General features: G+C 49.7%; 1 protein-coding gene across 1 annotated transcript in view; it reads right to left on the reverse strand.

The window, feature by feature from the left end:
* Taf4 (TATA-box binding protein associated factor 4) overlaps nt 1-18,551 on the reverse strand; it is a 60,744-nt gene extending 42,193 nt beyond the window's left edge. Inside the window, exon 1 of the mRNA XM_031372956.1 lies at nt 17,273-18,551. Within this exon, the coding sequence (XP_031228816.1) occupies nt 17,273-18,512 (1,240 nt within the window). The 5' untranslated portion in view covers nt 18,513-18,551. The remainder of the gene's footprint in view (nt 1-17,272) is intronic.
* Between the last annotated feature and the right edge of the window lie 7,052 nt (nt 18,552-25,603).

Raw genomic sequence — 25,603 nt, forward strand, 5'->3', positions numbered from 1 at the left:
GGGAGCCTACCACAGCAGGAAGATGTCCTGAGGCCACAGTCACTTCCCTACCTTGACAGTGATACTCCAACTGAGTTCATTACAACTCAGAGAACCATACACTAAAAATGGTGTCCCTCAATATCAACTATACCTCAATGTAAAAAGAAAAGAAGATGAGAAGCTACTTCAGCACGGGAACAAATGAGTTAGAAAACAGGTGCCGATGTGGATACACAAAATGTCCTGGAAGTTATGGAGGAGACAGATCAGAGACTCTCCACAGGACTCACTAGTCTACTCTCAGTGTTATGCTAGAGGAAAGAATGCTCTCACAAGGTTCAAACATGGGTGTCTCTAGAAGCTTAGTCCATAACAGCCAAATGCTAGAAGCAACCCCAAAGCATGCCTCCCTGTTGAATGGACAGACAGCTCATGTCCACACATGGAAAGCTACTTGGTGTACACAACAAGCTATCAATAAGAAAATCAATACACAGCATGTAGAGAGAACACAGGGGTCCCTCAGTCCGAGAGGGGCAAACTGGCCTATGTTAACGGTGGCAGGTGGGATCCAGCATGTGAAGACAGGCAATGGAGGGGCTGTGTGAAATCTTGTGTCTTGACTGATGAGTGGTTAGACAGACACTTGCTTCTCAAAATAAACTGTACCCTGAAATGAGAACATGTTGTTGTATGTAAAGTATGACCCTCAAAAAAAGTGTTATATATGCATGCCTGTATTTAAAGGAAAACCTCAGCCCAGGACACAGCTCAATGGCAGGATGCTCGCCTAGCACACAGGTGGCCTTAGGTTCCATCATTGGCATAAATTTTAAAAAGCAGCCATTCAGGACAGGATGATGCAAATCTTTTAATCCCAGCATTTAGGAGGCAGAGAGGGTGGATCTCTATAAATTCAGGGCCAGCCTGGTCTACAGAGCAAGTTCTGAGCTAGCCAGAGCTACAAAGTACAACTCTACCTCAAAATAAATAAACAAATAACTATTTAAAAGGTATCTAGCTGGTGTGGTAGCAACTCACCTACAAGCCCATCAGTCAGAAAACTAAGACAGAAAGATTGTAAGTTTTAAGGCTGCCTCAACTATAAAAAAGCAAGACCTTGCCCACCCCCCTCAAACTTCCAGGTATCATGTCACAAGTCCACAGTGACTGTCCTAGTTCGGTTTCTGTTGCTATAATAAAATAATAACAAAAACCAACTTCGGGGAAGAAAGAGTTTAGTTGGCTTACATATCCCAAGTCACACTCCACCGCTGAGGGAAGTCAGGGCAAAAGCTCAAAGCAGGAACCTGAGACAAGGTATGAAGCAGAGACCATGGAAAAACAATGTTTTTGGTTGTTCTCATGCCCTAGCCAGCCTGCTTTTTCACACAACCACGGACTGCCGCAGGCAGCTGCTCACAGTGGAGTGGGTTCTCCCATATCAACCTCTACTCAAGATAATGTCCCCACAAAGTTACCTATGTGCCAGTCTGAGGAAGGCAACTCTTCAATCGAGGTCGCCTCTTCCTAAATTATTCTAGTTTGTGCTAAGTTGACAAAACCCAACCAATACAGTGACTAAAGAGAAGACAGAAAAGGGGGCTTCACCACCATCCAGACTTCTGCACCCACTCTGCCTGGAAGCCATCACTTCCACTCTCAGATTCACCCAGGCAGAATTAACCAAACCCACTACATGCTTTTGACATTAGCAAAGCATGGTGTAATTTGAACTATTCCTTGTGAAATTATGTCTCAAGCTTTAGTGCCTGAATTATGCAGAAACACTTTACTACTGAAAACAATTTCTTCTCTGAGTATATTAGATATAAATTAAAAGGAAATGTCAGGGCTATAATGATGGCTCAAGAGTTAAGAGTATTGGCTGATCTTCCAGAGGGGAACTAGGTTCCAGGATGACTCCAGTTCCCAAGAATAAAAGTCTCTCTTCTGACCTCCAAGGACACTACACATGTGGTGCAGTCATACATGCAGACAAAACACTCTTACACAGAAGGCAAAAACAAGCAAATCTTAACAAGAAAATGTCATCAACAACAATCTATAAGCTATATCTGTTGAAAAAACACCAAGGTACACATCAGTTAATTTGGTACCAATGGTATCAAGAAGACAGAAAACACACCACACCATGGGGCACACCTGCAATTCCAGCATCTCCTTCAAATGAAGGCAGTTGAGTTCCAAACCAGACTACTACAGAACAAGACCCTCTCTCAAAAACAGGAGTCAATGCTTACATGTCTGTACATATTCATGTGTACTGTGTGCACAGGCACATATGTATACAATAACAGGAGCCAATGCTTACTTGTCTGCATGTGTTCATGTGTACTGTGTGCACAGACACATATGTATACAATAACAGGAATCAATGCTTACATGTCTGCACATGTTCATGTGTACACATGTGCATAGGCACATATGTGTATACAATAACAGGAGTCAATGCTTATATGTCTGCATGTGTTCATATGTACATGTACACACTTGCTTGTTTTTACAAAGAAACACTAAGAATGGCTTAGAAATTACTAAAAAGAAACATAAAAACCTATCCTGAGGACAGAAAAGAAAAGAACGGCAGAGGTCAAAGTGCTTCTGGGAAACTCCCTCCCGACCCATGTATTTTACAAACAACACATAAAATGAAAACAAACAACAAATAGAAATTCTGAAACCAAACCAAGCTAACACGGGTACACCAGACAAGCAAGACACAGCACTTTCAAGTAAGGGAGCCTGAGCTGAGAAGCATCCTTACAGGGCGGACTCTAAGGCAAAGACCCAGGAAGTCTCACCTACTCTGCTCTGATGTCAGAACTTCATCAGAGCTTCACTCGTGTCTGATAAGTTAAACCAGGTAAGTAAATACACTGACCTTATCAGACCAATGCTTCCTGTGTAAAAAAGATGGGTACAAGGGAACAATTCAAAAGGACCTGTGGCAGAGTCTGCCATGTCAAAAACCTGAATAGGCAATGCTGAACTGTACGCCCTGCCCCAGCACTATTACACCTAGGAGCTACAGGCTCCTTGACATGCCTCTGCAGAGCGCACCAACATGTGCGTGCATGAATACACACACACACACACACACACAAAATTATTGCATGCAAGTGTGAGCAATGTAGAAATCACTTAACAGCCACAACTAGAATCAGAGAGCCCAAGGAGAAATCAAGCCTGGGAATGAAAGACAAATACTTCTGCTCAGATGGAGCAAAGATGGACAGAATCCCAGGAAGCCTGCTGATCCATGTGAGTAACTCTTCTCCACACAACAGATTCCTTCAACTCTTCAAAACACCCAATACTGTCCTTGTACAACCAAGATAGCATCAGCCCCAAGGCCGCTTTAACTGAGCCCTAAGCAGGTAGCCCAAGCTTGGCCCTGCCCCACCTGCTCTTCTGCTGCACCTGCTTTTCAGGGGCAACAGAGTGCTGAGATATAATAATAATATAATAATTGTGCTGTTGTTGCTATTATTATTGTTATTATGTTGTTGTTGTTGCTGCTGTTATTATTACTGAACTCAAACACGGTTACAGCTGCAAACACCGTTGTTATTATTATTATTATCATTATTATTATTATTATTATTGAACCCAAACACAGTTACAGCTGCAAACACCGTTCCTGACCCTGCAATAGTTCATAGCACCAAGGAGAAGACAGGATAACATGAGCTTTCCTACAACTTTACTGAAATATAGCTCACAAAAATACAACTCACCATCTTAGGGGCACAGTCTGATGGTCTAGGAGAATATGTACAGCAATGAGACCAACATCATTGTGATGCAAACGTTCCCATACACTGCAAGTGTCCCCAGGGCCACACCGCAGCCTCTCTGCTCTAAGAAAGCACTTCCACTACAGTTCACTTTAGGTTCTGTATTGTTTGGGGGACAGGGTTTACAGGGTTAAGAACTAAGCCCAGACTGGCACATGCTAACCAAGGAGCTGCCACTGAGCTGTTTCACCTTTTTCTAGAATCCCATCCAGACAGAACTATGCAATGCAACATCTGCTTTATCTTGCCCAGTACTTTTAGACCACTCATTCCCACAGGAGTGATGGAGTGAGATAATGGGCTGGTGAGTTAAATTCTCACTCCTCACCTTTATTCTTCTGACCCCCACCACTGCCACAGGCCCCTGCAGGACCTGGGAACCCCCCCACTCCACATGGACAGTCTCTTTTACTGGCAGTTAGATGAGATGGTGAAAATGTCTCTTCACGAACTATGGCCTTCCAGGTAAACTGCAGCAGCCCTTTGTAGAGTGCTTTGACCTGCACCCACCTTGCCAAACTGCACTTTCTTTTAACTTTGAAGTCAAGATTTCTGATCTCCTCTACTCTAATGTTACCATGTCCTGAGGCCTTTCCTCAGCCCAGTTCACATGTCTTCCTGAAATCTTCACTCACCCCTGAGGCCAACATGACCCCTTGCACAGCAGCTTTCCAGAGACCTCTCCCTCTGGGAATGTCACTAAGGTCTACCTCGAAGGCACTAGGGAAGAGGAGGCCAGCTCACCCTGGGGGTAAGACTCATTGTACTCCCTCCTCCACTCCAAGTAGAAGATCACACTCTAGTGTACCACACCACAAGGCTGGCTGTGGCAGAAAGGACACCTGCTTAAGACACTGTGACAGGCAGCCCCTCCTTTCTCTGCCAACTCGGAGCTCCTGTCACAAGCCAAAGGTCCTTTAGTCCACTTGGGAACAATGAAGCTCTGCCATGATAAAGGTCATCCTGGTTTCCACATGTGCAGTGTCAAATTTCAGTTACACCAAAAATGGCACAGTCACAGAAGCCAGCAACCAATTTTAAAAATACCTGTAATTCCTCTGAGGACAGATAGACAGGGGGAGCTCATGGTGAGCCTGTTCCAAGGGAGCCACTCATCAAAGGCTGCCCCAGGCTCCTCTTCTTCCCAGGTTCATTGCCGCCATCCTGACACACAAAGTACCTGTCCCCACACCAAGAGCTGCAACTTGAGAGAGTTCCTTCTGACTGCAACCATGTCTTCCAGCACAATGGCCAGAAGAACCTGGAGAGCGCAAAGGGCACAGAGCTAAGGCAGCCCCTCTGCACAGTCCCCTCCCTGGAGCAGATCAGCGCCTGTTGAGCTGAGCACCAATGGAAGGGGTCTAATGTGGCACAAAAACTGCTTTAAAAGCCCTGGGCTCATGCATTGCTCCAGTGCCACAAACACCCTAATGTGCTTGTCAACGCCATAGAAACCATTCCCATATGGCTGGGAAAGTAACAGGACCATGCCTGTCAGAGTGAACCCTTTGGAGCCCTATAAGACAAACCCATTGGGTTCACCCACAGCCTCCCAGCACTACCTACCCTGAGCCTGACCTTCCTATGGTATCTGGTAATCACTCCCCTGAGAACTGAGGCTCACCCACTCTCGTGCCCTCACTAGAATGTCATCTTCCAAGGTCTTTATTTGCACATAGTTCTAGGACTTCCTGCAGTGCCACTCTGGGCTTCACAACCCCTCTCACCAGCCAGCATGGTCCAAGGATGACTGTTTTACTGTGGTTTCTCCATACACATTATGACATGCACTTCCACATCTTCCATGTCCACTATTCATAGTCTCTAAGCTCAATTTACAACTATGACTGCCAGCAACCTCCTGAGAGATGAATCTGAGTGGCTGCCTTATGGGCAGTAACTGCCACCCGGGCCTTCTGTGCTCCCACAGCAACAGCACTAGCTCCTTGTCTCTCCTGTGTAACATCAGAACTGAGCTATGAAGTCCTGGCCAGGGTTCTCCGCATGCTTTCAGGTCCAAACCCTGACACCTGAACACTGTTCTACTCTGTACCTCCCCAACACATACAAGGCTCTTATATAAGCCTACATGCGCCCTCCACCATCTTTCACTGTGCCTGCCCGATTTATAACTACAGCCCAACAGCACAACCTTCCCATGAATCTATGTGGCTCTGAGTGATGGTTACACCATTGACCTCCACACCACCAAAGTTGATGCCATCTTGCTTAGTCAGACACTTGCCCATCTACTCAGAGCCACTACCCATGCTCAGTCACTTGAGTACAACTTACTGAGAAGATAGAACTGAGCCCTTGTGTCACATGAAGACAGGCTCACATGCTTAGAGTGGACACAAACACAAAGTAACTTCAAAAGAAAACCACATACTTGCTCATTTGGGGGCAGTGCACAGCACCCAAGAGCTGTCTATGAGCTTGTCTGTCTGTGGTCCTGCCTGATAGGCCCATCATCCCTGCCTTGCTCCTTTCTGCCACATGCCATGTGTACCCATGTTCACAGTGCCCTAGACCTCACAGATCCCACAGGTCCCTCTTACCACTAACCTGAGCTTCTCAGTGCCCCCCGTCTTGATCCTGCCTGCTGTCTACCTAGCAGGCTATTCTGAAATTCTTGTCAAAAGCACTATGAAACCTGCTAGTAGAGGAGGGAGAATCTGAAGAAAGGACTGTAGAGAGGAGGTGGGGAGGATCCAGGAAGGAGTACCGAGGTGAAGAGGACCCAAGCAGGAAGGACCCAAGTATAAAGGATCCAGGTGGAGAACAGAGGCGGGGAGAAACACAGGTGCTCTCTCCATACACAGCCTCCAGCGGCGGGGAGGGAGGGGCACGACACAGACTCTCAGTAGGAAGAATGGAGGCGGGTCTATAAGAGGTCCTTGGAGGGTCCATGCTTTGTGTGTCCATGAGAAGACAAGGCAGGACTTGACCCTGAGCATGACATCCCAACTGGCATGTGTCCAACTCAGCCGATCTGTGACCCCTTTCACATTCATAAAAGCTCCTGGTGGATGAGAAACTGTCCACACCACAGCCTAACCCTGATCCTACAGGGTCCCGTTCCTCTGTAGGTGCCTCTGTCAGCCTACCCTATCAAGAATACTCTTGCTAAGAACTCTTTCACCTACTGACCTGAAACCAAGACAGACACTGGCCCTGCAAAGCACAGGACGGAGGCCCAGTTCTTGGTAGCCAGGGGCCCACCAGCCAACCTCTGCCACCTGTGCCAGTGGCTATGCCAAACGCCTGGCTACCCTGGCCCTCTTCACTGTCTGGCTCAGTTTCCCTACACACACACACACACACACACACACACACACACACACACACACACACAGAGTGATCACCACAGCTACTGGGGTAGTCCTTCAGTCCTCAGTACCCTCATGAGGAGACTGGTTGGCCACACTCCATGCCCTCATACCAGATCACCTTAGAAATCACCTATCAGAAAGGTGGGACCAACTGTGTATGCCAGCTCTGCTCTCCTGATGTTAGTCCCTAGTCTGTGGTGCTTCTCTGTCCCACCTTCCCAGGCCTGTGGCCACTGCTGACTCAGTCCAGCAGTGCTTCAGCAGAGCTCTGGGCAGAGGAGACCAAGGGATCCCAACTATAGGAAGTCTGTACTCTGGGACAACTTCTACCCTAACCACCTGCCACTCCTCTCCTGGATAATCTTTCATAAGTGGCCTCAGTGGCCAGCCACCAGCGTCCTTGTTTCCATGTGGTCAGCACAGCCAGGGAGAGAACAGGGCCTTTCCTGCCACCCGATTCTTTCCACATTAGCCACACACATCCTTCCCCTATGTCCTTCCTGAGGCCTCCCTCTACACTCCAACACCATTGGCTCCTCCCTCTACCCAACTGTGTTTGCTAACACAGCATCACAAAGTCTAAGCACAAGGGGCAGCACAAGCTCACCAGAGAGGAGAGAGATAGACACTACTCACACTACATAACAACAACAGTCACGCAGTCACATCAGACAGACTGATCAAGTTGGCTTCACTATTTGTTTGGTTTGGTGGTTTGGGTTTTTAGTTTTTTGGTTTTTTTGGTTGAGACAGAATCTCACTGTGTAGTTCTAACCGGCCTAGAACTCAAGAGTCCCTTCTATCTACCTCTGCCTCAGACGTGCTGGGCTTGAAGGCATGCACCACAGTGTCTCTTAGATGCTTTCACATGCTATTAGGAATGGTAACTCACCCATGTGACCCACGCTCTGTCTCTACTAGGGACTAGGCCAGCCCCCCAAAGTTCTCCTTAGCAGGTGTGGTAGTGCACATCTTTAACTCTAGCACTCAAGGCAGAGGCAGACACCGCTGGTGCTCAAGACCACCCCAGTCTACACAGAGAGCCTTAGGCTAGCCAGGACTACATAATAAGATCCTGTCTCAAAAACAAAACAAAACAAAACACTAAGGAAACGCCCTTTGACACCATTCCTACAGTGACATGCTCTCCCAGATTTCTTCTGAGGTTTAGGTAAAGGCAAGCACCTTCTACCATACTCCTGCACCAGGCTACCCTGTGTCCCCAGTGGGCTCTCCTGTACACCTACTCTTCCTCCCCCAACCAGACCAGAGCTGGAATACAGGCTGATTTTCTTATCCTCTCCCCAAAATCAAATGAAGGGACATCCTCACGGTTTAAAAGTCACCCATCTGAAATGATTCACCTTATATCTGTTAGATACTCAAAATCTGTGCTCCCAGATTCACAGGCAGTAAGTGAACAGCCTGTTCTTAGAAGGCCACCTTCACTGCTGGACAGCAACAACTGGGCACATAAAAGACAATGTGACAACGCCCAAGGCTACACAGCTGCCATCCATCCACCATACTTACCCTGGAAGATGGACAGAGCACCCCTCTATACAGACAACAACACAGATGACAGTAAAACCTGCAAAGACCACACACAAGAGACACCACACAGCCATGGAGACTGTGGCCAGTGAGACACCACACAGCCATGGAGACTGTGGTCAGTGAGATACCACCAACAGAAAAGTTCTTGCAAAAAAGCAGAGCAGCCACAAGAATCAATCCTCAAAGACCTTGGGTGACAGACAGCTCTACAGTCTCAAAGGCCACGGGTGACGGAGAGCTCTACAGTATCAAGATAAGATGAAGTACCCATGCCTAGGAATATACTGAAGAGGCAGTTCCCAAGCACAGAAAGAAAGGAAGGGAAGGCAGAGAAGCCGCTACCGCAGGTCAGGACAGCAGTGCAACGCATGGTCACCTGGGATGCCAGCTCAATCTGAACTCTCCTGCAGACTCTATGTGAAATGACACAAAAGAAAGCAGGCTAGGCAGGGTACAGAGACTGTAAGCAACCCAGCTCTACATATGTGAGATCCCAGAGCACACGCCCTGTCCCTTGTGTGGCATCCCATGCTAATTAATAGCCTCCTAAACACCAGCCATCAACCCTTAACCAAGCCACATGGCATCTACAGACTCCTTGAATCATACCTGGGACATCTCAGCCACAGGGGTGCTATGCCAGGTGCTGAGGGTATATGTGTTAGTTAAGGTTTCTACTGCTGAGAAGAGACACCATGATCAAGGTGACTCTTATAAAGAAAAACATTTAATTGGGGCTGGCTTACAGTTCAAAGGTTTGGACCGAAGCATGGCAGCATGAAGGTAGGCATGACACTAGAGAAGAAGCTGAGAGTGTTCTACATCTTGTTCCAAAGGTAATCAGAAGACTATCTCCCGGGCAGCTAGGAGGAAGGTCTCAAAGCCCAGCCCCACGGGGACACACTTCCTTCAACAAAACCACACCTACTCCAACAAGGCCACACCTCCTAATAGTGCCACTCCCTGGGCCAAGCATATTCAAACCACCACAATGTAGGAGTGTGTGGGTGTTCCACAGCAAGGCCAGCAGTGAAACAACAGGAAGGTCCAGAGCTGCGGGCTCATTTAAATAATGCAACCACCTGGGATGGAACCTCACAGGGACTCTGATTAGCTGGCTCTCCAACCCAGAATGACAAACCAACCCAGTGACAATGAAGGATGAACCAAGTTCTGCCAAGGTAAAAGGCACAAAGCTGACAAGAGGGCCACACTGATTGGGGGCTCAGGCTACTCTGGGAGTCTCAACTTCATTCCAAAAGCAGCACAGAATTCACAGGGCTTCCTCAGCAGACCAGGTATCAGGCAGAGAGAGGACATATTGTGCTCAAAGAGCACAGGGGAGAGAGAGACACCTGTAACCACACAGTGTCACCATGGCCGGGAGGACACCTGCCACAGGTGCTGCACAACCCTTCCCAGTGCTGAGGCCACTGTAAACACATGTAAGAACAAAGCTGGCCACCAGAGCAGAAGGCTGTTAAAATTGCAGCAAGAGCCCCAGCTCCTGGTCTCCTCAAGAGAACCACAGCACATGACTGAGCAGTCCTCATCTCCCTGGAAGGACTCCCTGTGAAGTCTCTACCTCAGCAGGCTGTCCACAGGAAGCCGGGAGTAGTGAGTGACGCCACCCTATCTATACCAACACCAGGACACTGGTTTTGTCCTCTTCACCCCATTGCCAAGCAATGAAGGGAGAGCCTTGCACAGGCTAGACAAAGACTCAAAAGCTGTGTTCAAGCCCTCTTTTTACTTTGCATTTCGGTCAGGAGCTCATGCTGCAGCCAGACTGGCCTTGAACTCGTGATCCTTCCACACCAGCCTTTAAGTAAGTAGCTGGGATTACAGACTGTGCCACTAGGTCTGGCCCTAGTGCATATCTGTCATCTAAAAATTGTGTTCAGACATCTCCCAGTACATGTGTGTCATGTACAACCAATACACACACACAATACTCCACATGTACATACATATTACCCGGGCTCAAGTGCTTCCTTCAGCTATGGTCATGCTTCCTCTATGGTCATGGTCACATGTAGTCATGAGGTGTAACCCCCTAGAGCCAGGTCTGGGATGAGAAAGTCATATGACAATGATGCCAGGATTCTGGGAAAGCCAGGCTGGACAATGGGGTTTTCAGGGCCATGATGCTAAGACAGCAGTAACTCAGAGACTCACAGAGCTGAATCTGGCCTACAAAGCATCCCAAGGATGAAAGAGGTCATCTCTCTCTCCAACCTTCAATCAGCCCCCAGTGATCACAAACGTGTGGCAACAAAGCCATGTCACAGGACCCAAGGGGTGAAACTAGAACCAATTAAAGCCTGGCAAAGGCCTCCAAACCAGGAGACAGAGGTCAGAGGACAGAGGTCAAGAGACACCTGCAACCTGACAGTGTAATGAGTCTGGTGAGAAATTCCCTACAGCTCCCCACAGGACCAGAACTTCATTGAGTCACCCTAAAGTTTCACACACATTCTATGATCTAAGTTCCCTCAGTGCTAAACTAAATTCTTCCCTAAGTGTCACCAAAGTAGCTCCATCCACTTGCCAGGAAAAGTCAGGGCAAACTTTGCAAGGTCCCGTATGGAACGCAGCTGACCAAGTGTCTCTAGGATGGACAGGATAGTCTATTAGTAAACTGCACTCCAGACTTACAGAGCTCTGCTCCCCAAACAGAGTCAGCAACAGTCTCTTACTCCCTCCACCGCTAGCACAAGGGATCTGAAGTTAAAGCTGAGCCTCCCTAGACCATCCTTCTTGCCTACTTAGCCATATTCTAGGGCCTGCTCCTTGTTCCTCCTTGTCCCCTTCCTTCCCCACTGTACAGGTCCAATTCCCCAATATTCTTTGCACTTAGAAACAGCCAATTACCAAATCTTCCTAGCTGGAATTAGAGAAAGAGAGTTATGATGCTTCTGGGACAAGACCTAAGGACAAAGGGAAGCCCCTGCCCACTGCCTGCTGCTCTTGCAGTTGGCATGACTACAATAACTCACCTCACCGGCATTATTAGCCAAGGAGCCCCAGCTACAAACAGGAGCTGCAAGGTGGAACAGAACTCAAAGAACTCAAATCAGAGGAGCCACCAGCACCCTCACAGAATGACAGAGCCAAGGCCAGAGACACAGAGTCACTGCACCAAACAGGCTCCCTGACTCCTTAAGTACAATGAGCACTCCCCTAAGCAGATGCAGACACTCCCCCATGTGTTCCCTATAGAAGCCTATAGAAGCTTTACACAGATGTATAAAGCACAAAAACAGACTTCAAAGTGAACCACAAGCAGGTTCCCAAGAGCTGCCAACACACTGAGCTGCCAAGTCTCCTCACAGTGGCCTCTGGGTCTCTGGCAGGGCATTTTCCTGCTTATTCAGCACCTTCACACAGGAAATATCCCTACTATGAGACTTTCAAGGTCCAGAGACAGGCCACAGACTCAAAGTTAGAACATCAGCACACAGTTTGGAGCCTAAGGCAGCAGACCCAAGGAAAGGTGGCAAGGACAAATGACTCTACACACTATGGCCTGCTCTTCACCCGTGTGCTGAAGCACATGCACCCACACACACCATGTACACACACAATAACAGTATTTTTAAAGCTTCAGGAAGGACAAGGTTCTCCCTAACTTCACAGACTCTCAGGGTAGCAACCGCTCCCCCTCCCATCCTAAGTCCCTACCAGAACATGATCATGGAGCAAGGTGCAGGTCTGCGTGCAGTTCACTGGCCCCATACAGCTGCAGCAAGGCACTTGGGCAGGCAGGTAACAAAAGAACAGGACAATGGTGGAGCGTAACTGTGGGCAATCTTGGCTCTTAAAGATTTTCAAGCTTTTATGTCTTTGGTGCAAATATTCAAAGGAAGGTAAAAAACAAAACTTTCACAGCCCTACCATAAAGTACAAAACTCCTAATTCGTAGACATAACGTTGCAGTGACTAATCTGACTTGCAGAACAACTCTGTCCAAGCAAGATTTGCTAAGAGAATTGGCCCAACTGCACTCAAACCAACACTCAGGTAACCCTGGCTCCAGCAGAGGCACAAAGCAGCATAGCACCCAGACTTCCTACACAAAAGCCCCCCCTCTCCCATCTTCTGAACTTAATCTAGCAGCTTTATTGCTAGCCAAGGCCTAACTACATCAGCCCTGAACAGCAGCTGCATCCCAGACCAGGCAAGCAGGGGCTCATGGAGAAAAGCAAAGATGCTTCTTCAAACTCCACAAACTACTTCAGACCTCAGGCAGTTTCTATAGAACTTTACATCTTTGCTTCAAGATTTGAGGAGGAAAAAAAAAAGCAGCTATTACAATTTGATCAACCCGGATATAACCTGCTATTTATAAAAGCTGTTTCCAATTTTATATTATAAGTGGAAGAAAGTGCACATTTACACAGAGGCAGTCTTTGAAAGCATCCTGGAACACCCTGACTTAAGCACCACCCACCAAGCCACTCCACTCAGGGCAGGGCTGAGTGAGGTAGGCATGGTTCTGATCCAGTGATATCTCTGGGGCAATTGTGAATTGTTTCCCAGCAGCCTATCTTCTCTCCTACATTCACTCCTACCCAAGCCAGGGGGAACTCTTCCTAGCAGTCCTAGTCTACATGGATCTGACCAGACGTGCAGTGCATATATACGTGGAGACCAACCAGCCAAGTACAGCGGCATACAGTAGCACCAGGAAGCTAGAACTGAAGGACCTCAAGCAAGGCCTACATGGGCTATAAAATGAGAGTCCCAGACAATCTAATGAGAGACCTTGCCTCTTGAAAACCAAAACAAAGAGTTGAGCTGAGCTGGGCAGTGGTGGCACATGCCTTTAATCCCAGCACTTGGGAGGCAGAGGCAGGCAGATTTATGAGTTCGAGGCCAGCCTGGTCTACAATGTGAGTTCCAGGACAGCCAGAGCTATACAGAGAAACACTATCTCGGAAAAAAAAAAAAAAAAGAGTTGAGCTGTCTCCCCAAGCTCAGAGCCTTTGCTTGAACACACAGCATGAAGTGTGGATGAGACCACCATCCTGAAATGTTCACAGGCCCCTCTACTACTACCAAAACACAATGCTGAACAGCTCCAAAAACAGCTGCAAATGCCAGTCATCATCGTATCACCACACTGCCCTAAGATGAAAATGACAGGCCAGCTGTGAATCTGACAGGGAAGGAGACTCACCCCCAGTCTTCCAAAGTGCACCACTGTCCGAGTTATGGTTACCAAAATGTTTCTCCTCTTCCTCCTCTTCCTCCTCCAGCTCCAGCTCCAGCAACAGCAGCAGCAGCAGCAGCAGCAGCAGCAAACTAGGTTACAACCTTTGGTCAGGCCCTGGTGAGGTCCTCCCACAGGTAGCATGTGGCTCTGTGGGTAGTGGCCACCCCAGCATGGCCCACTGTTCTCTCCACTCAAAGCAAGACAACCTGCCCCAAACGTCTTGTCCACTGGGTAAGAATTTTCGCTGGAATAAAACTAACCTTAAAAAAACTATTACTTTTACAGCAACACCACCCTTAAAGCAAGGGAAGGAGCAGGGAACTAGGGATAAAGTGCAGCTGTGCCCATCCATGTCTCATCCTGACAACTTCCTATTCACAAAACAGTCAGCCACTTCACAGTCAGACAAACTGAGGCTCCATAAGCAAGGTATTTTTCCCAGGCAAACAGCAACTGTGACCTTAAGTAAGAAAAGCTAAAGTCCCAAGAATGTTCCTTGTGGTTGCTGCTGCCAAAGTTGGCCTCCAGAACCCCAGCCCATAGAGTCAGGGGCAGCTCTCCACCCTGAGCTGCCTGAGAATCTGCCCAACAACTCACACAGGCCCAAATGTAGTGAGCCTCTAATCTACAACCCACTGCACTCGGGAACCAGCGCCTGACACCTGTGCTCACTCCAGAGCCACAGCATCCAGGCCAACAGAGAGGATGTTTTCTCCTAGACAGAGAATATAGGATTTAGCCAAGTTCTAGAGCAACATGAGAGTAAATTCAGTACAAAGGTAGAATGAGCACACACAAAAGAAAATGCTAATTTCCCAAGTCAGAAAAACAGCCTACAGGACAGCATCCCCCATCCAGATCTTTCAAAGCCACCAAAGAACACACTAATTCTGGGGTTCTCTCACCTGCCCCTTTGGCAACTGTAGTCACACTGTGACTTGCCTGTCTCCTCCTGACATGTGCACCTGCCATCCAGCACTCTCGAGTGCTATCTAAAGCTCTCATTGTGGATCAAACTTAGACTTTGGCACCAGTAAACCACCAGTAAATCACAACCACATAACATCCCTGTCCCTCTACAAACTTGTCCTGACAGGGAAGGTCAGGGCTCCGTTTGCTAAAAAAAAAAAAAAAAAAAAAAAAAAAAAAAAAAAAAAGTTCAACATGATTATTAGAAGTTCCTGGTGAAACTTGATCTCAAAGACCTCAGGGTGAAACCTGTGTCCCTCCACTCCCCCAGCATGACCTCTATCATGAGGGCACTAGGAAGGATTCACCCCTTTTCACATGCCTCTCAACTGCCAATGGTATGCTATTCCACTTGACACCTAAGTGTAGCCTTGAAACCTGCCTCCCCTTCTCTCTCCATCTTACTGTGCAAAGGCTGCTACTGGCTAAACAAAGTTTTATTAGACCCTATTTTCACCTTTTCTGAATATATTTTATTATAAAAGATATCAATGAAAGAGGAACATCAGTTAAAAGAAGCTCTGATTACTCAGTTACAGGACAAAATGTTTGCATCCTCTGACTACGCCCCCCTGTCTGATTTAAAAAGATGCTGGTTTTCTAGCACTGGTGGTAATAGTTTTAAGCACCAAAGATTAGCTTAGCTTTGGGTGTTTTTGAAGTAAGGTGATCAGTCAGCACTCCTTACCAAAACAGCAACAGAAGCCAGGAGCCTTCTGTTTTTTAGAAAGCATGTGGCTACTTTGAAGCAGAGCTCTGAGTGTCTGCCACCCAGAAGTCAACAGGCTCTGCCCTACTCTCCAACACAAGCATGGGAGCTGATGCAGACGCAGAGAGGTGCAAATAACGGACATGTTTACACTGTTCCCCAAGGAGTTATCTTCTGCTCAAACGCACTAGCCCTGAACCTGACCTGGAAAAGGAGGCAGTAGTGATGGAGACAGCAGCCAATACCCTTTTCAAATGACATCGTCCTTCTCCCAGGGAGACGGACTCACTTGTACAGCACTCAAAAGCAAAGGAACCAAGGCGAGCCAAGACTGCTGTAGAAGGATGCCATGGGCACCTGACTACACCAGCTTTCCTGATAAAAGGTCAATGTGGGCACATACTTGCATTGGGGAAGGCAGTGTTAAGGTACTGTGGCATTTTAAATAACAGACTATGAGCACAAAATGCATCTTAAACTATAAGCATCAGCCATACTTTCCACCCAAAGGTCAGAATGAAAATAATGAACAAGATCTTTCAATCACACACACACACACACTCGCACACACACATACACACACACATACACACACTCCACACACACTCACACACTCACACACACACCCTGCGCGCTTCTCAGCAAGCCCCAGTTGTGTAGTAAGAGACATCTGCAGTTCCTAGGCCTTATGTCACACCCAGCGCCTCCTCAGAGCATGGCAGCCCCTGCAACCTCTCAAGCATTTCTGAGTCCTACATCCCCATAGATATAGGGCAGGTATCTTTGGACCTTTGATGAGCCTTCCCGATCCTCACTGACTTCCACAGCAAAACTCAATTCTAAAGATGCTGTAGCTCTTTCAACGTGACCCAAACCACTTTTCAGAAAACAGGAGAGGACCCAGTAGCAGCATGTTTTCTAATTCTCTACTACTGCCACCGCGGCGGGCGGCGCTGCTACTACCGCTTGCACATGTCACTGTGTAATACGGGAGGAGCGCTCAGGGCTCGCTCCGGCCCAGGGTTCAATAGGAACACTCCGGCAGAGGACTCAAACAAAAGCAGTCTACAAGCGGAGAAAGGGGCCACTCCACAAACCCAAGGGGCCCCGAGGAATTCGAGGACAAGAGAGTCAGAGCATGAGTGGAATGTGCAAGCGCTGACACAGCTTCTGAGTCCCAGCATCCACATCACCATGATCTCCTGCATCCGCAGACCCCTACGCACTGAGTGTCCTGATGACCTCCAGGGACGGTAACAACACAATCACCCAGGATCCCCTTTCATGACCACTAAACGCCTGCTCTTAACATGGAGTCCCCAACCGGCTTCCCTGTCGCCAGGGAAGCCCATGCCTCCCACAGACTTCATCAGCCTGCCTGCCCGTGAGTAGCTGGCTCGCCCTCTCTTGACCTCACCTGAGGGGAGGAGAGAGAAGGGCCCCTCGGTCCTACGGTGGTAGCCCGTATCACCCGAACGGGACAGCAGAGTTCCCCGAGGGCTCTGAGAGCTCCTGGACCGGGAAGCCCTCCAAACCGGCAGGTCACCTGGGCAGGGGCCGCCCCTTGGCCTCGCGGGCCACCTGAGCAGGGCACGGTCCCAGAATGCAGCCCAGAACTTCCTGGAACGCCAGGGCAGCCTGGTACACCCGCCCTCGCCTCCCGCCGCGCGCTGCCACTCACCTGGCGGCAGCTGGAAGTTCTGGATGTTGGTCGGGTTCTGCGGCGGCTGCGGCAAGCGTGGGGCCAGCACGGTGGGCGTCAGCGTGGCCCGGATAGCGCCAGTGGTGGCCGCCGGCGTCCGAGGCAGGCTGGGGGTCGCCGCAGCCGCGCCCTTCGCCAGCCCCGCGGGGGTCCCGGGCGCAGGCCCCGGCAGCGCGCCCGGCATGGCGGGCCCGAGCAGCACACCGCCCGCCGCGCCCCCGCCCGCGACCCCCGCCGCCGCCGCCGCCGCCGCCGCCGTCGGCCCCGGCCCGGGCCCCGGTCCGGGCTTGGGCGCCTCGGCCTTAGCCCCCTGCGCGCCCGCGCCCGCGCCCGGCTGGCCCAACCCCGCGGCGCCCCCGGAGGCCGCGGCGGGGGCAGGAGCGGCCCCGTTCTGTGCGGCAGCGGCGGCGGCGGCGGCGGCGGCGGCGGCAGCGGGTGACACGGGGGGCGCGGGCGCGGCGGGGTGCCCGGGCGGCCGGGCTGGCGCGACGGGCGCTGGGGGCGCGGGCGGCGGGGGCGCGGCGGGCGCGGGCGCGGCGGGCGGCGAGGGCGCGGCGGGCGCGGGGGCCGCCTGGATGACAGAGCCGGCGGCGGGCGGCGGCGCGGGCCCGTTGTTGACCGGGCTGACAGCAGGTGCGGCGTGCGGCGCGGTGGGCGGCGCGGCGCTCCCATTCAAAGTTTGCGCGGCGCCGGGGCCGGGCGGGCCAGGCGGGCCGGGCTTGGAGGCGCCGGGGCCGGCGGGTGGGGCGGCGGCGGCGGGATCCGGCCCCGCGGCGGCGGTGGTGGTGGCGGCGGCGGCGGCGGCGGGGCAGGGCCCCGCGCTGGCCTCGGGCGGCGGCCTCAGCTTGGCGGGCGCCGGCGCGGGCCCTGCGGGGACAAGCAAGCGGCGCGGTGAGCTGGAGCCCGGGCGCCGCGGGCCCCCACCCGCCGGCCGCGCTCTACCTGCGGGGGGCGGCTCCGGCGCCGCTGCGGGCGCGCCCTCGGCGGGGGCGGCCGGCCCTGCGCCCGCGGCTCCGGCCGGGCTGCCGCTCACAACATGGTTCCCGAGCGCGCCGGCGGCCGCGGCCCGCAGCTCGGGCGTGCGCGGCGCGAGGTGGTGGTGGTGGGCCGCGCTGGCCGCCAGCTGCGACTCGAGCGAGCCCACCAGATCGCTCACCACTTTCTCGTCCACCTCGCTGTTGAAGAAGACCTCGTCCAGCAGATCCGAGCCCGCCGCCATCTTTCCTCCTCGCCGCCGCCGCCGCCGCCGCTCGGCCGAGCGCGCCTGGGCAGGAGGAGGTTCCAGCGGGGCGCGGGGCGGGCGGGGGGCGGTGCGCGGGGCGGGCGGGGGCGCGGCGCGCAGGGAGGGGGAGGGGCGGCCCACTGCGCAGGCGCGCTGGCACGCACCGCCCACGCCCGCGCCCCTGTGGCTCCTGATTGGCTGCGGCGGGCTCTTAAAAGACGCGGCCAATGGCTGCGAGCGCCAGAGGCCGGGGAGCAGGCGAGGTGCTGGGTGCTGGTCGGCTGTTGGAGCGCGGGTGGGAATGGCAGCGGGGCCGGGAGAGCGGCGGCGCTCGGCGCCGGGTGAGTCGCGGCAGGCGGCTTGCGGGGTTCGCCCTTTGTCTGCACCCTTCCAAAATGGCTGCGGCCAGGGCGGGCGGTGACAGCTGCGCGGGTGCTCCCGGGGCCACGGCGGTCAGAGAGGAACTGGAGTGCTGGCACGAAGGCGCTTTCGGGGCGGAGAGGTGCGCAGAGGACGCCGCGGACGCGACGGGTCAGCTCCCCTGACTTACAGCGGTTAGTACGAGGGCCGTGGACACCCCGGGCGAAGCTGGACATCCGGAAGCTGATTTGTTCTTTATTTACTTTTCTCGTGGGGGAGGGGGGTAGGGTAGTAAGTCCTCTAGACTGATGCTTGCTTGCAAGCACTTTGTGGGAACGTTTTCGTTACCGTTTCGCTCCTTTCTTTCTGGGTGTTTCCTTAACCAAAAGGCCGTCTTATTGGACGTTGCTATGGATTTCTCGTCTTTCCATTTTTTGAAGAGGCCGAAAAACAAATTCCAGATGGCAAAGCTCCTTGTTGGGACCTCAGTGCAACTGACCCTCCCAGAATCATCGTCACTTCTGAAGAGACTTGCCACACAGTCTGCACAGATCCGGCACTGGGGAATGAGGAATTTAACATTGTAATATTTTTTTTCTTTCGTGCCTTGAAAGAGACTCTTCCCACCAGCCCTTGCTACCCATACACACCATCCCTGCACTTGGAAGATGAAGGCAGGATAAGGAGTTTAGCCTTTGCTATGTGTTTAGTTGGAGGTCAGCCTGGGGTCTCGTGGAGCCCTGTATCAAAAAGGTGAAGTAAGGACTCTTCTCTCAAAAGCCTGTGTGCTGATCCTTCCCAGCTTTTTAGACTAAATGAGTTATGTAACTACTATACAAACCCCACCCTACCCCAGCTGTTCTCAGCAATAGTCTACCTAAGGAACTGTGCAAGTTGAAGACAAAACAAACAAACAAAAAAAACAACATAATGCCCCTCACTTGCAAAGTGTGTTTGCGAATCCTTAAATAACAGAAATTTTGTTCTTGAACATTAGCCTCCAGGTTTGGAAAGCCAATAAAAAAGAGACAATGAGGAAGCAGGTTGGGTGCTACAGGCCAGTATAGGCTTGACATGAGGGACAGAGATTCACAGTTGTAAATAAAACCCAGGACTCCTCTTTTGACACAGGAGAACACACTCGGGACCAAGAGCATCCTAAGTGAGTGAGACACTACTTAAGTGACAGCCCCCAGCCCTAAATCAGAGAATTTTTCACTCTTGATGATGGTTTGAAGATTTTAAAGTGGACCAAAAGATCAGCAGGTTCTTGCCAGTCCGCTTGATGCTGTTAATGGGACCCACCAGTTCCGTGTACAGCAGCCTGTACACGGAAACCCTTAGGTGACAGGGAGCAAAACAATGAGCACCTGTAGCAAGGCCCAGGCTCGAGCTCACAGGCCCTCCGGTGACTGGTGAGTCCCAGTGCCACACCCCTGCCCTGCACATCCTTTGCTGCCATGGTACTAAGATCTTTCATGAGGGCAAGCATTGTCCTTTCCATAGGCCCACCAGAACAAGTCTCCAGTGTGGTCCCAAACCTCTTCAAAAGGACGAAGCCTCCTTCCATGCCTAAGCATCTGCTGATAACACAGCCCCTGAGCCACCAAGACTTAAGTTACAGGTGTAGGGTTTAGGGTCTGTGCTCACCAATCCCTTCCTTCATTCCTTGCTGCAGAGCCCAGTGTGAGACACAGTTCAGACAGCTGTTTTCAAGTACACTGCTCTTAAGACTGAAGTGGGTGGAGCTAAAAAGTCCCTCCCCTCCTCAAAATCTATATTCAAGGGGCAGTAGACACTATTAGGGTCTTAACCTTTGTCACTCTGGAAACTAAAGAACAAATTTTCTTTAAATGTCTCTCTCTTTGGTACATTGCCATAGGCCATTATGACTTCCATAGTGTGAAGCTGAAAATCCCAGAACTAGCATTAAAAGAGAAAAGGGAGAGTCACTGAGTACAAAGTATAAACACCTCATCTTGTAGAAGCAGAGGACAACTTTTGGGAGTAGGTTCCCACCATAGGGATCAACTTTATATCAGGCTAATATGGCAACTACTTTTTTCTGCTTAGCCATCTCACCAGCTCCATAAGATATTTGTTTAATTTTTTAAAAAGGGCACAGTGGAGGGATAAGGAGATAACTCACTTGGTGAAGTGATAGGATATGAGTTGAATCCCAGCACCACATGAAATGCTGGGTGTAGCAGCATGCATCTGTAATCCCAGCTATGGAGAGGTGGGGATCACAGTATTCCTGGGTCTCACTAGCCCAGATAGTATAGTGAAATATCCTGTCTCAAAAAATAAGAACAATTGAGGAATGTACCTGTATACCTGATGCTGACCTCTAACCTCCATGCATACATGCACACACCTCACACACTAGAGAGAGACAGACAGAGACAGGCAGGCAGACAGACAGAAAGAGCACACACTAGATGGTAGCTGGAGGCCTGAAACTGGTTCCTGATTTCTGGGTGATTGTGTCAGGCACCCTTGCCTTATGGTGGCTTCAGCCATCTCTGGCCTCAACTGGCTATGGTCTCTCCTCTATTTTGTTTTGACACAGCATCTTGTTACCATGCTAGCCTGGGTAGACTCATTCCATCCTGTCAGCCTTTCACTTGCTGGTACCTCTCATCTTCCAATGACACCAGTTCCTGGATTTGGGCCTACCAAATTCCAAGATCACTTTGAAAAGTTAACACATTACAACTGCAGAGATATCTCCTCCAAAGAAGTTTATTTGTGTTATGGGTGGGTGTGAGTTGGGGGAAGGGTCATGCGTTATTCAATCCTCTACACCAAAGTATCCCTGTAAGAAGAGAAGGCCTTGACAAAGCCAGAAAGCACTCGTTGGGCTATCCAGTCCTATACAGAAGCCTGAGGCAGCTGGGGTAGGATACAGGCTTGAGCCATCTGGAACAGAATCCTCTTGCTTCCCTGCATTCCCAAGAAAGTAACAGCATTCAGGTATGTCTAGTCAAGACTCCTTGGCTTGGGACCAGGCTTAGGTGGCTACCAGTCTTAGGACTAATGCATTGAGTGCTCTCTGCAAGGCCGGAGAGGAACTGAGGTTAGGAGGCTAAGTTTGTGCCTGGGTCTCACTCTTGGTAAGGGTAGAAAGCCAAGTTGCAGACACTAAAGTTGCTGGGTTCTGGTAGCACTCTTATCATGCTGAGGTTAGCCATCCTTCTGTCCACATGTCATACACAAATGGACATCGTGGGTCTGGTGCCTGCTCCTCCTTCCTTCTCCTTCTGAAACTGACCCTGGTCTCCAGAGCCAGCTGTCTACAAAACTCCAGAATGACTCATGACAACATTCTCTTGGCTGACTCCCACAAAGGACTAACTATAGCTGTGTGACCGGGTTTACAGTTCAGCTCAGAGGAGCTTAGAGTGCATGAGGGAGCCCAGCCTGACAGCATGCCTGCACCTGCCCTCCCAATCCCCCACCTCCCCTGAGTGCTTCATCATCAGCCTCACTTCCCAGGGGATGCCAGCCATACCTCCTGCAAGGTGCAGTGTCACTCTGCTCTATCTGATGGTTCCCTGAGGGTTTCCTTTTTGGTTGATTTCTAATATAACTTGCCCCCCATTCAGCTCACATGTCCAGTTTATAAAATCCTAATTCAATTTGGAACAGAGTATAATGGTACACACATATAATCCCAGCACTTCAGAGGTGGAGACAGGAATTGTTCAAGGCCAGCCTCGGCTACATAATAATGTGGAGAGCAGCTGGTCCACATAAAACTCTGTCTTGAAAGATAAATAAAAAATAAAGAACAAAACTCAACTCACGTCCCTGAAAACTTAATGTTGTTAAATACTGAATGATCACGTTTAAGGCTCAGTGGCTGGCATGGCACTGTTGGGAAGGGCCGAGAGCTAGTGAGATGCCTAGGTCACTGATGATGCACCCTAAAAAGAGGGTGGAGCCCAGCACTTCTCGCCTCACTGTGACAGAGTGCCTGACAAAAGAGCTTCAGTGAGGAAGAGCTTTCTCTGGTGCAGCATGCAGGAGCAGTCATGGCATGAGAACAGCCCATGGATTGCAGTGTCAGGAGGTTGAAAATGCTTGTAACCCACAAGAAGGAAGCAAGGCCTGGCTGCCATACTTGAAGGTCTACCCTCTGAGCATCCTGTTTCGTCTATCTAGACTCTACCTCCTCCAGGCATCTCCAGCTGAGGACCAAGTGACCAAATGGTTGACCACTTAGAATGTGAAATACAAGTTGGATGGTGACATGCCTTGAATCCCAGCAGAGGCAGGCAGACAGCCAGGGTACACAGAGAACCCAGTTACACGTAAAATTAAAAAATATCTCCATATGAAATGAATAAAAAACATGAGACCCATAGCTGGATAATCTTAAACATAACTGAGGTAAGTTAGAGGAGAGCATGGGAAATGCCTGAGTGAGCCAGGTGCTTACCGTGCAAAATTCAGCTAGGGTTCAGATCTGCACAGCTTCTGTAAAAGCCAGGCAGGTGGGAGGCAGACTAGACTCCCAGATCAAGCTGGCTAACTATCTGGAATTGGTGAGCTCTGGGTTCATTAAGACAGCCTGCCTCAGTGAATGAAGTGGGACACAATCAAGGAAAACATGACAGACATCAACTTCAGGCCTGCACACCCATGCAAACATTTACACTGCACACAGAGTAGATACCTAGAGGATCATACCAAATTAAAGAATGAGAAGTCCCAACATTATAAAAATGCCATTTCTCCCCAGTGTCAGCTACAGACTTGGTGCAAAATGCAGTTTAAACCCCATTGTTTTGCTTTTTATTTTTTTAAATTGTCGATCACAAAAGTTAACAAGCTAGGCTTGTGTTTCCCACATGACAAGACTAACTCTCCATTAGATCACACCTCAAACTCTGGGCAAAAATGATATAACATTTGTCAGGCTTTCGAGAGCACAACCTCAGGTCCCGGTTCTGGAAAGGAACCACGCCTTTGGGATCCACTAAGGTCAGAGCATGGTCCAGGCCACTTATGCAGAAAGAAACTCCAAAGAGCTGGATGTCAAAGCTGGGTGTCAGCCCTCTCCAGAAGGTACAGGGCATCCTAGAAAAGAAAAAGCTTGAGAAAGGGAGATAGAGTTGGGCTTACAAGTGTTGCCTCCATCTCCAGTTGGACTCTGAGCCATGTACTGCGGAGATTCTAAATAGCATAGCTCAGAATAAGACATGAAAGGAGACATGAACAGCTGTCCAAGTGACAGATAAGGACTTGGGTCTCAGTCCCTCAAGTCAACCATCAGCTGACAAAACACTGTCACAATGTCTAGGCCACAATCCCAAAAGAACCAGTACCAAAATAATACTATCCTAAAGTGGAAGTGGGGCACACGCCTTTAATCCCAGCACTCTGGAGGCAGAAGCAGGCAGATAGATCTCTGAGAGTAAGGCCAGCCTGGACTAAAGAGTGATCTCCAGGTCAGCCAGGACTACACAGAGAAATCCTGTCTCAAAGAAAATGTTTAAATAAATTTAAAAATCATTCATTCTCAATAGGAGTAAGGAAATTGACCTTATAGGATTAATATGTAAGGATTATAAAGTAGCTGTGGGCTATGGAGATGGCTCCATAAAATGTTTTCCTTACAAGCATGAGGGCCAGAGTCATCCCCAACAACCATGTTTAAAAAGATTAAAGTTTAAAAAAAATTTAAGCTGGGCATGGTGATTAATGCCTTTAATCCCAGCACTCAGAGACAGAGGCAGGTAGATTGCTAGGAGTTTGAGGCCAGCTAGGTCTACATACTAAAACTTTGTTTCAAAAAGACAAAAGAATATTTTTTTAATTCTAAAAATAAATAAACTCATAATCCAGTACTGGAGAATTTGAGACAAGCAGATCCTTGGGGCTCACAGGCCAGTCAGCCTAGCTTATATTTTTCAGATGAGGGAGAGACCCTGTCCTAGAAAAAGACAAAGGCTGGAAGAGGTCATGCATGCATAGAAAGCATGAGAATCTGCATTTGGATCCCAGCAGCCATGTAGAAAAGCCAGGCATGGCCCTTTGCATGCCTGTACTGCAGTGCTCTGAGGGATACAGACAAGGAGATGGCCTGCAGCCTGCCAGACTAGATCCAGATCTAGTGACAGATGCCATCCCAAACACAATCCTCCTCTGGCCTCTGCACACCTGTACATGTAAATGTGCATATCACATACACATATGCATGCATGCAAAGCAAAGAAATTGTCCTGAAGAACTCCTGAAGTTGTCCTCTGGCCTGCAAGTGTGTGTGTGTATACATACATGCATACATACATACATACATATATATATATATATATATATATATATATATGAACATGCATACATGAACATGTTTTCCTACACACACACAAACACATTTTTAAAAATATTATTTAAAAGGTAAATAATACCCAAGGAACACCTGGAGTTGTTATCTGTCATGCCCTATCACAAATATGAACACAGATAAAATTGAATTAGAAAACAACTGCTAGACCAATAATATCTGGCATAAAGAAAAATAGGCTTTCAACCAATGAAAGGCTTTTTTCAAAACATCACTAGAAATGATTTTAAGTTTATATTCTGGAACTGAGATAAAACTCAATGATTGGACCATGTATTGATAGAATTCATCTAATCTGAAAAGGAGAGGAGAGCCGGGCGGTGGTGGCGCATGCCTTTAATCCCAGCACTTGGGAGGCAGAGGTGGGCGGATTTCT

Source organism: Mastomys coucha, unplaced genomic scaffold, assembly GCF_008632895.1.
Source record: "Mastomys coucha isolate ucsf_1 unplaced genomic scaffold, UCSF_Mcou_1 pScaffold15, whole genome shotgun sequence".
In the NCBI taxonomy this organism is placed as follows: Eukaryota; Metazoa; Chordata; class Mammalia; order Rodentia; family Muridae; genus Mastomys; species Mastomys coucha.